The following is an 11432-nucleotide window of genomic DNA, read 5'->3' on the forward strand; positions in this document are numbered from 1 at the left end:
TTAGACTCAATAACTTATTATTTGAATTCGGAATGTTAACAAAATTTAATGATTAAATAAATATGATTTTTTAATAATTATTTTAATTTAATCTTAAAAAGAAAAATATAAACTTTTTGCTTTTATTTTTTTTTATAATTTTTCTACTTTATTTAATAATTAAAATAATATAAAATTATAACTAATATTCTATAAATGAGCAAGGCGGAGTTAGGAAATGAGTAGGAAATTTTAACTGAACTTATTTGTCATGTAATATATAAGTACACTTATTTAGGTTTTATCACTTTTTTATTTTTTTGTATATATTTTTATAAAAAATTAAAAAATATACTTATTTAAATAATTTTAAATACTTCTGACTCTATAAATATTTATTTTAAAACTCTAAAAATATTGATTGAGGTGGGCGCGTCATCGGCCTTGGCCACCCCACTCAACCACCCATCTTACCAACTACCATCTACATGCAATCCAAACAGGGCCTTAGCTGGTAAAAACCATCAGCTGTAAACCTGAAGCATTGAGCTTCAAGAGTCAACACTCAACAGACAATAGTCCTAAGTAAATTGAGTAAATTATTTCTTTATCCTCCAAAATTTCAAAATTTCATAATTTCATACTCATCAATCACTCAATTGATCTGGGTTTTGCGTCAATCAGCAATCTTGTTGTTCTCTTCTCTTTTTTACCCCCTCGCCATTTCTTATCTTTTGTTTCCTTTCTCTTGTCATCTTCTGCGCTACAGTTATATTCCTTTATTTTGGGTCTGTTCTTCCCAGTTCATGAATCTGTGACTTCTCCAAGAAAATCAACTGTCTATACGGTTTTCCTGATCTGGGTTTTGTTGAAGAGATAGGTTGCAGAAATGGGTGGTTGTTGCAGCAAGGAAAAGGTTTCAGAACCAGGCTTTAATGGTGGAAAACCCTCTACTGAGTACAGCCAGCTCCATCCACAAACCTACCACCAGCCTCCGCCACAGCCGCCGCCGCAGATCCCCTCACCATTGAAGCCTACACCACCACCACCCACCAGGCATGTTCACAAATCACAGATAGATACGATACTTGATAAGCCATTTGAAGACATTAAAGCACACTACACTTTAGGAAAAGAACTGGGTAGGGGTCAATTTGGGGTAACCTATCTTTGTACTGAGAATTCAACTGGGCATAGCTATGCTTGTAAGTCAATCTTGAAGAGAAAACTTAGAACCAAGAATGACAGAGATGATGTGAAGAGAGAGGTTCAGATAATGCAGCATTTGAGTGGGCAGCCAAACATTGTGGAATTTAGGGGTGCTTATGAGGATAGGCAATCGGTACATGTGGTGATGGAGCTCTGCGCTGGCGGCGAGCTTTTCGATAGGATTATTGCTCAGGGACAGTATTCTGAGAGAGCGGCTGCTGGGATTTGTAGGGCAATTGTGAATGTGGTTCACGTTTGCCATTTTATGGGGGTGATGCATAGGGATCTCAAACCAGAGAACTTCTTGTTGTCAAGCAAGGATGAGGGAGCTATGTTGAAGGCTACTGATTTCGGGCTGTCAGTGTTCATCGAAGAGGGTAAATTTCTTGTTTTTCTTTTGTGTGTGTTGTAATTGTATGAATTTCAGTTTGAGAATTTTCAAGTTTAATGTGTTTATTCTCCAGCTATTAGAATAGTATCTGTTTGATAAAAAACTGGATAATTCAAGAGACATTTGAATGGTTTGGTTAGTATTTGCAATGTGCATCTTGCATAAGCATACACTATTGAGAACCCTCAATTATACAAATTTTAAAGTTTTTCTGATGCATAATAACATGGAATTTGGTGTCTAACACTGAAATATAATACCACTCAATAATAGCATGCGCACTTAGCTAGGGTTGCTAATGATCTGAGATGCTCATGAACTGCTTGTGTTCAGCTTGTTGACAAGCACGTTTTGTTCATTCATTATGTAAATGATCTGGGCTTGAGATTTACTTTTGAGCTCATTTATTGTCTTTGGGGTTTGCTTATTTAGGGTCGTTTGGCAAGTGGTGATTTTAGTCAAAAAGTCGTTAAAAAAATCAAAAAACCAACAACTTATATCAAAAAGTCAAAGATTCTCTTTTCTCTCTACTTTTTGCACATCTTTTCGTAAAAAATCAAAAAGTCATCCCAAACATACTATTTTTTTTACATCATATTTTAGCCAAAAAGCCAAAAAATTACTAAAAAAGCCTATTCCCAAACGAGGCCTCTCTTTGGCTTTTTACGAAGAGATGTACAGAAAAATAGAGAAGTGATGTGACAATTTGTAGCAAACTATTAATAAATGAGTTAAGCTTGAACATAACACAGCTTAGTTTGTCATGTTCGTGGACCTAAAATATAAAAAACACAATACATAGAGCATTAGGTTGAATCGTATTAGATCTATGCATCAATTTTTTTCTTATTTTGATGTTTTGCCCGTCTTTAGTTATATGAGCTTTTCCTGATATGGTAAGTTTGAACACACACAAATTTATGAATTCTGTTTTTAGAGCTGTAAGCCTGTCTTAAAAAATGGTTGTAACTAAGACAACCAGCAAAGCTCTGTATTGTGCTTTTCTTGATTAATATGAACTGGACTTTAATCGGAGCACCCGACCATCTTTGCCATTTGGTTGGTATATTGTGAAGCTAAGGTTTACAACATGACCATATGAATAACCTTTTCAACTTTCTTCCTTTCAAATCCAAAGTTCTCCCTTGCAATGGCACTAGGAAGCATACCATCAAATTGTTCGTTCCCATGGAGAATGACTTTTTAATTTATTTCACAGAGAAATCCGGCCTTCTTTTTCATGTGTACCTTTGTTGTTTAAAGCAGTGAGGAGCACTCAGTTTCTTCACTTACTATGAACTTCTAATGAGGATTTGTATATAAGGACATGTCATCTATGTACAGTGCCTACTGGCTTCCACTGGTTGTCATTTTCATTTTGTGATATCCTTTTGTCCACTTGACTTTGAGTAATACTGCTTTCTCTAGCATGTAGTCATGTGCAATATCTATATGAAAATTAATGATCATTGACTTTTTTTTTTTAAAACTAATGTCAGGAAAGGTGTACAAAGACATAGTGGGTAGTGCTTACTATGTCGCTCCTGAAGTCTTGCGGCATAGTTATGGAAAGGAAATAGACGTTTGGAGTGCAGGAGTTATTTTGTATATTCTACTCAGTGGTGTACCCCCATTTTGGGCTGGTAAAGACGACAATGCTATTATCGTGTATTTTCTTGTTATTGGCAATTTTTTATTTTTTATTTTTTATTTTCTTTTTATGACTTGGGATAAAATATGGACTAAGATATTTATTTCACTGGATTTGTGTTGCAGAAACTGAGAAGGGTATATTTGATGCCATTCTGCAAGGGGAACTTGACTTTGTAAGCCCACCTTGGCCATCTATATCAAACAGTGCCAAAGACCTTGTGCGGAAGATTCTGACAAAGGACCCCAGAAAGAGGATTACTGCTGCAAAAGTTCTTGGTATGGTACTCCTTAATATGATATATATATATATATATATATATTTTTTTTCCTGCACGGTTTAAGGCTCTAAAATTAAATTAGAGGTCCAAGTTCAACACTTACTCTGGGCTAGCCCTAGGCTGTAAACAAGCCAAGTCGAGCAATAGATTGTTCAAGCTTGGTTTGAAAACGTAACATGCTTCAAAACATCTTTGGCTTAGGTGGTTAAATAAATAAATAAATAAAAAAGAAAGAAGTTTTGTTAATGTCTTGGTATTTTGTATTGGAAGCAACAATTCTATATTTTTATTTCTCAAAATAGTTTGTGTCTTAGTATTTTGACTGTCATCTCCTTATTAAAAAAAAAAAAAAAAAAAAAAAAAACGCTCAATTAGTACACATTAATGTGTGTTCGGAAGGAAGAAAATTGGGTACACACCTAACTTTTAGCATAGTGCAAAAAGTGGTCGCCCCGTGTCCTTGATAATGTATTTTTGGTTAGTTTGACGATGTATTTCGTGCTGATGAAATGATTCAACAGAGGGAGAGCTAAGTGCCAATTGGTTGAGTATTTCATCACATGGCTCATATTGCTTTTGAATTCGACAACTCACCAAATTCTGAAATTTGAAATCTTGGAGAGCTTATGATGAAAAAATGCAGTATTATAGTATTCTTGTAATATCAGTTGGATATCAACCATGAATAAATTAATTGACATAGCTTCACTTGTTCATGGGTTGGTTTCCAATACTAAGTTCATAGGTTGGTTTCCAATACTAAGTTTGCTATAAATGTTCTAAATGTTTGTGTATGACTAACATTTAATGTATACTTCATTGTTGTTGATTAAGTGCACCCATGGATTCGGGAAGATGGAGATGCATCTGACAAGCCAATAGACAGTGCGGTGCTCTCTAGAATGAAGCAATTCAGGGCAATGAATAAGATGAAACAACTTGCGTTGAAGGTTCGCAGTTATATTTTCTGCTCATTCTAAAATAAGTAAATGTAAAACGGCAGGTTTGGAAAATTGTGATATGAAGCCCTTGGTACCAGGAAACTCCTACTCAGATGACGTTTCTTACTCAGAAACGCAATTTTGCACTCTTAATTAAGAAACCTGTTAGAAATTCGCTTCTAATTGAGATAAAACCTCTCAAATATACAAATCTAAAAGTAGCAAAAAAAAAGCAACTCGAACTTATTTATTTATATATATTTATTTGGAGAGATTATGCTGACCTCCCATGAGGTTTAGAAAACATACATCAAGTCCCACAATTTTTGGCATTATTACATTGGTTTCTCATAAGTTTTAATTCACATAATACTTTGCCCCCTTTTCATCAACAATTCATTAGTCCTATGGATGGAAAAATGATTTTATTATTTGCTTGTAAATTAAAATGTATATTTTTCTATATTTATCCTCGTATTTTCATACCATTTGTATTAGTTCTAGATGCTTTAGTCTTGCTAAAAGGAAGGTCGGTGTAATTATGCCAAAATTGTGGGGCATGTTGCATTTTCTCTAAAGCTATAGGGAGGTCCCCTATTTATTTGCACTCAACAAAAACAATTTGTAGTTGGCACTAATCTCAAATAATAATCCATATTTTAGCACATATATGATAATTACAACTAAATAAAAAACAAATAATTGTTAGAATATATTTAATATTTAAAGTATATACACGCTCTTAGATGCTTCCAATCTTTAGAAACTTGAATATGCCCTCACTCCCTTGCCCCACTCCTGCTCTTGGCCCCATTTCGCGCAACTAATTAAGATGAAGTCCCTTTGAAAGCTTAGATTACACATTGTGTAGTTTATAGAAGTCGCCCCTCTCTATCGATCCAACAAAATTACTAAGAATTTTTTTTAAAAATTATTTTAAATTGCATGAAGAAGGTTTTATATTCAATGTTTTGGGTCTTGGTGGCTTTTAAAAATACTTCTAGGTCATTGCGGAAAATCTATCTGAAGAAGACATCAAAGGTCTTAAAGCAATGTTCACAAACATGGACACAGACAAGAGTGGCACTATCACCTATGAGGAATTAAAGACAGGATTGGCCCGGCTTGGGTCAAAGTTGTCTGAGGTTGAAGTAAAGCAACTCATGGAAGCTGTAAGTTTTAAATCTACAAGAATTAGACTTATTTGCATCTTGAATATTTTCGTAAATATAACTATATATATTGTCCTACACTGCAGGCTGATGTGGATGGAAACGGAACAATTGACTACATCGAATTTATCACTGCAACAATGCATAGACACAAATTAGAAAGAGATGAGCATCTATTTAAGGCATTTCAGTATTTTGACAAGGATAACAGCGGGTGAGTCCATAAATTTTCCATGTTGATAATAATAGTAATATATTGTCTCTGCATTGTGGAGATGTAATCGTATTGCCTGCTCTCTATATAGTTTTTAACTCATGAATTCTATGAGAAGAATTGTTGGTTTGATCATGAAATGTCATGACAGCTTTATTACAAGAGATGAATTGGAAAGTGCTATGAAGGAGTATGGAATGGGCGATGATGACACCATAAGGGAAATAATATCAGAGGTTGATACGGACAATGTAAGTTGTTTCGAGCCTAGACATTTCAAACCCTCTTGCAGGATCATATGTTTTTATTGATTCCGTGCTGATTCTTTCGAACTTCGTAGGATGGGAGAATCAACTATGAAGAATTTTGCACAATGATGAGAAGCGGAACTCAACAAGGCAACACGCTCTTTTAGTTTCATCGATGATCTTCTCAAGGTATTAAAGAGTTGTCAGGTTAAAAAATGTTTAACCACGAGTCATATCTTGACTTCTTCTGAACCTCGGCAGCGGGCATAGGAGACGCTTTTTGATTTTGATTGCCTGGGGTTGAAGTGCAGTGTTGTGCATATCTAGTTTCTTTATTGACTCTCTTTTTTCAATGTTTTTTTGTGTTTTGTGTTTTGCTTTTTGTTTTTTGTTTTTTGTTTTTTTTGTTTGTGTGTCCGGTTTCAATCTCGACCTGCTTGTGGATCTTTTTATGACGGATATGAATGGTCATGCTGTGAGAAAAATAAGTTGAGTTTTGATATTGATGTATTTTGATGAGTAGTTTTATGGACATGAAAGTAGGACTTGGTAAGAATGTGAACAGTCAAGATCATGTTCTGATTTCTGCCAAGTGAATGTAGATCTTTGTGTTTGAATTTGAAAAAGAGGTATTATTGAGTGTAGAGAAGGGAGTGAAGGAAGAGAAAGGCTTATTAGTTGTTTGGATTCATATTGAGGTGGGACTTATAACTTGATTGTTTTGGTTTTCAAAAACTAATTTTTCACTTCTTATTTTTTGAGTTTTGTTATCTTTAATAAATCATATATACATACATTAATCTTTAAAAAAAAAAAAAAAAAATTGACTTAATCTGAATGCACCCAAAAACTAAAAAGAAAAATATATGTGAAAAAATATTTTTTAAAAAAAAAAAAAAAAAAAAACATAGAAATATGCTAGCCCTTTTTTTTTTTTTTTTTTTTTTTTTTTTTTTTTTTTTTTTTTCTCTTCAGTTTTTAGTTATTGTTATTATTATTTTTTGAGTTTTAGATGTATCTAAATTAAGTAATAGAGATCTACTTCTAAAAAATGGGGACGAAGAGTTGTCCAATCAAATATATTTTGCGTGCTTATGTTTGATTTTTGTGTTTAAACTTATTGGTAATTTTCTCATTCTCTATAGATTTTGTATAAATTTTATGTAAGGCACAAAAACAGGATCAAACACATTATACCTCCTACTCCCTATAATGCCATCAAATAAGCAATCTATATCTCTCTATATTATATATATGAGCAAATGTATTTGGAGTATAAAATTTTGCCAAACTCTTAATACTAAACTCTTACAAATTCTCTTTTCTATGTATCACTGCTTAAGTCCCCCCTCTCACTTTTCTTAATTTTTAATTATATGTCAATTATCTAAATCTCAAAAGTCAAAAGGATTACATATATTTAAATAAAATGATGACTATTTAGATATAAACAACAAATATTTAGATATGAACAACAAAGAAGTAGAGATAAAAATATAAAAAAATAAAATAAAAAGATAACTATTCAAATTTCAACCAATAATATAAAGAGCCAAATAAAAGACTAAAAAATAACTAAATAAAAAAATTACAAGTCAATTAATTTTAAAAATAAAAAGTTAACTATTTATATATAAACAATTAAAAAATATTTAAATAAAAAAAAAGTCAAATAATTTTTAAAATAAAAAGATAATTATTTATATATGAACAAAAAAAAATAGAGATTAAAATATATACAAAAAAAATATAACTATTTAGATTTGAATTGAAAAATAAAAATTCAAATAAAAGATAAAAAAAATATTTAAATAAAAAAGATTAAGTTTGAGATATAAATTACAAAAATATGATAAATTTTATAACGATCTATATTTATCTTATGTAAGTTCGTTGTAGAATTCTCATATATTTCAGCTTAATCTTTTTAAAGTTTATATTCAAGTTGACCTTATTATTTTATTTTTCAAAATCATTAATTAATTATCCATATAAATTTTAAATATAATAAAATTCCATAAATAAAAATTAAATAAAATATAAAAAGCATTTAAATAAAAAAATATTAAAATTGAGATATAAATCCCAAAAAGATGATAAATTTGTATTGGAGTATAAGAATTCTCCAAACTCTTAATACTAAACTCTTACGAATTCTCTTTTCTATGTGTCACCTCTCATGTCTCCCCTCCCACTTTTCCTAATTTTTAATCATATGTCAATTATCTAAATCTCAAAAACCGAAAATATTATACATATTTAAATAAAATGATAACTACTTAGATATAAACAACAAATATTTAGATATGAACAATAAAGAAGTAGAGATAAAAATATAAAAAAGTAAAATAAAAAGATAACTATTCAAATTTCAACCAATAATATAAAGAGCCAAATAAAAGACGAAAAAATAACTAAATAAAAAATATTACGAGTCAATTAATTTTAAAAATAAAAAGTTAACTATTTATATATAAACAATTAAAAAATATTAAAATAAAAAAAAATTTAAAATAAAAAGATAATTATTTATATATGAACAACAAAAAAAAAATAGAGATAAAAATATATACAAAAAAAAAATATAACTATTTAGATTTGAATTGAAAAATAAAAATTCAAATAAAAGATAAAAAAAATATTTAAATAAAAAAGATTAAGATTGAGATATAAATTCCAAAAATATGATAAATTTTATAACGATCTACATTTATCTTATGTGAGTTTGTTGTAGAATTCCCATATATTTCGGCTTAATCTTTTTAAAGTTTATCTTCAAGTTGAACTTAATATTTTATCATTTAAAATCATTAATTAATTATCTATATAAATTTTAAATATAATAAAATTCCATAAATAAAAATTAAAATAAAATATAAAAAGCATTTAAATAAAAAAATACAACGATCCCGGTCTTTTACCCAACTGTTGTGATGTTTCGGGCTCGAGTTTAATGTTTTCATATTGTTGTCTACCTCTTTCTTTCCTTGTATACCTTTGAAATTAGTCTTTGGGTTGTGTGGTTATGTTTGGAACAGGTTGGTTACTTAGTTTTCAAATTTTGTGTTGCCTAGATTTTTGGTCTTACGCCCGAGCGGCCATTGTAAAAAAATAAAAATTCAAGTAAAAAAAATCAAAATTTTAAATTAGATTTGTTTAGATAGACTTTAAAAAAAATAAAATTTAAAATTAGATATTGAGAGATAAAATAAAGATTTTAACTGAACATATAGGATCAAATTTGTTAATTACGAAAGATTTTAACAGAAGCGAGATAGATCAAATTTGTTAACTTTATCTATTTGTATATCAATTTTTTTTTTTACGTTTATTTAAAAAAATAGAAATTAGGAAAATTAGTAAAGGAGACTTGAGAGAATACCAGTAGGAAAGAAAGTGATTAAGAGTTAGTATTAAGGGTTTAGAAGCCTTTCATGTTTCATACTACATTCTTATAATATATAAGAAGATAAAAGAAAAGGAAGGGACTGAACATCTTATAAATATTTTATTTTTATTTTTTCATATGTACCAAAATCACACATTAATATAAGTAATTTTGTCTTTCTTATTTGGTCCTTAGTTATTATTATTATTATTATTATTATTATTTATTATCTAAGATTAATGTTTTAACCATTTGTCACACATGACCTCAAGCTAAAACTTTAGCAAGAAAGAAAAAACAATGGTGTGCTCATATCTATTAGACTAAGAAAAAATTGTGCCAAAAAAAATTGAAATACAATTAACAACAGTGAACACTCAAATAGAAAAACTCTCCATCTCATACACACCATTTTTATGATTCAAGATTCTAGTTATACACACACAAAAAAAAAAACAAAAACAAAAACAAAAAAAAAATTAAAAAAAAAAATGAAAAGAAAGAAAAAGGCAACAAAAACAGAAGTGTCATCTTTACATAGTAGTCTTTGATAAGTTTCTTATTGACATATTGTTTTAAGACTCGTCGGCTATATGTGCTTCCAAAGTAAAATTTCTTCCTCATGGTAAAACTTTCTAATTCCTCTATAAAAGCCATATATTTGATAGTTCCAGTAATTCTCGATTATCTTTCTCATTTATTGTTGTTTGTTCTCCTTGTGACTTAGGAGTATTGTTTGAACTTCAGCACTATTGTAACTTGTAAAATATTAAATTTTCTCAAATATAAGAAAAAGAAAAACATATACAAAAAGAGAAAAAAAAATTTTGACAGATTGCTTTATTGATATGGAATACAAACACACAAAAATTCTATGTAAAGTAATTGTTTTGTCTATATAATAAGTGAAACATATAACTCAAAAACTTGGAAAGGGGCTTAAAAAATAAATAAAAATAAAGCAATGGCAACCTCTGTTGTATCATATACATATATATGTGAATACATGGGTGCCGATCCCGCGAACGAAATTTTCGTAAAATGGCAAGGTTGAAGTGTTTGTGTGATGGTTATGTAGATAGAGAACCAGTGAGTTGTAGTCTCAGTTGGATCATTTGGAAAATTATGTATATTTGTCATATGACTTGGAATGAAATGAATTAACTTGAAATGAATAAATGAGAATGGGTTGAAGTATGAATATCAGCATTGACTGGTTATGGAAAGAATGTAAGTTGACCATGAGTATTGAACATTTATCTGACACTCATATCGTAGTTAAACCCCATATACTGTGTTAGTTTATCTCTTATGGGCTTTAACTCACCCTATGATGTAGGCCGAAAGATATCACATTGAGGCCACTTAAGTTATATTTTTAGTCTTTCAATTTTATTTATTTGGTGAAGATGATATGTTTCATGCACTTGTATAGATTTGGCAGGAAATATGAAAATTCAATCAAAAATGGCGCAAAAGTAGATCCTCTGTGCGAGAAGTGAAGAATCCGAGCCAGTCAGACCACTGCACGTGCGGCCAAGCTTCACCGCACGTGCAGCCCACCACCGCTCGAGCGGCCCACCTAGGGACGCATGTACAGAATTTTTGGTTTGTTTTGCTGAGAATAAAAAAAAGAAAAATAACCAAACCTAGGGTTCGAATTTTATTTCACCAAAAGAGGAGGCTAGGGTTAGAGAAAGGGTGATTTTCCTCAAGCTTGCTATTCCATGGACGGTGCTTCTCCCTCTACCTCTTCACATTCCTCCATGAGTGGCTAAGCTCATCTTTTCAAGGGTTTTGATGAAACCCTAGCCATGTAATAAGATTTTTCATAAGCTTTAATTGTGAATTGGTTTGAATGGATGTATGGATGATTTAGAAGTTTTTAATAATTGTTTCTTTCATCTCTTCAAGCATTTTACTCTCTGTGATTGTTTAATGCTTTCCATACATTAGTTT

General features: G+C 30.4%; 1 protein-coding gene across 1 annotated transcript; it reads left to right on the top strand.

Moving 5' to 3' along the window:
- Positions 1-389: 389 nt before the first annotated feature.
- Positions 390-6729, top strand: LOC114320129 (calcium-dependent protein kinase 2). Its single transcript, XM_028267244.2, has 8 exons — positions 390-1565; positions 3079-3222; positions 3356-3508; positions 4345-4460; positions 5456-5623; positions 5710-5837; positions 5989-6088; positions 6178-6729. Exons 1-8 carry the CDS (start codon positions 869-871, stop codon positions 6250-6252), a joined length of 1581 nt encoding a protein of 526 aa, XP_028123045.2. The 5' UTR covers positions 390-868; the 3' UTR covers positions 6253-6729.
- The last annotated feature ends 4703 nt before the right edge of the window (positions 6730-11432 follow it).

The sequence above is a fragment of the Camellia sinensis genome, chromosome 9, assembly GCF_055761805.1.
Source record: "Camellia sinensis isolate YWXY chromosome 9, ASM5576180v1, whole genome shotgun sequence".
Classification (NCBI taxonomy): Eukaryota; Viridiplantae; Streptophyta; class Magnoliopsida; order Ericales; family Theaceae; genus Camellia; species Camellia sinensis.

Coding starts and splice junctions, on each gene's coding strand:
- LOC114320129 (XM_028267244.2), top strand. CDS start 869: ATGGGTGGTTGTTGCAGCAAGGAAAAGGTTTCAGAACCAGGCTTTAAT. Junction 4,461..5,455: donor TGAAACAACTTGCGTTGAAG/GTTCGCAGTTAT, acceptor AAATACTTCTAG/GTCATTGCGGAAAATCTATC. Junction 5,838..5,988: donor TTTGACAAGGATAACAGCGG/GTGAGTCCATAA, acceptor ATGTCATGACAG/CTTTATTACAAGAGATGAAT.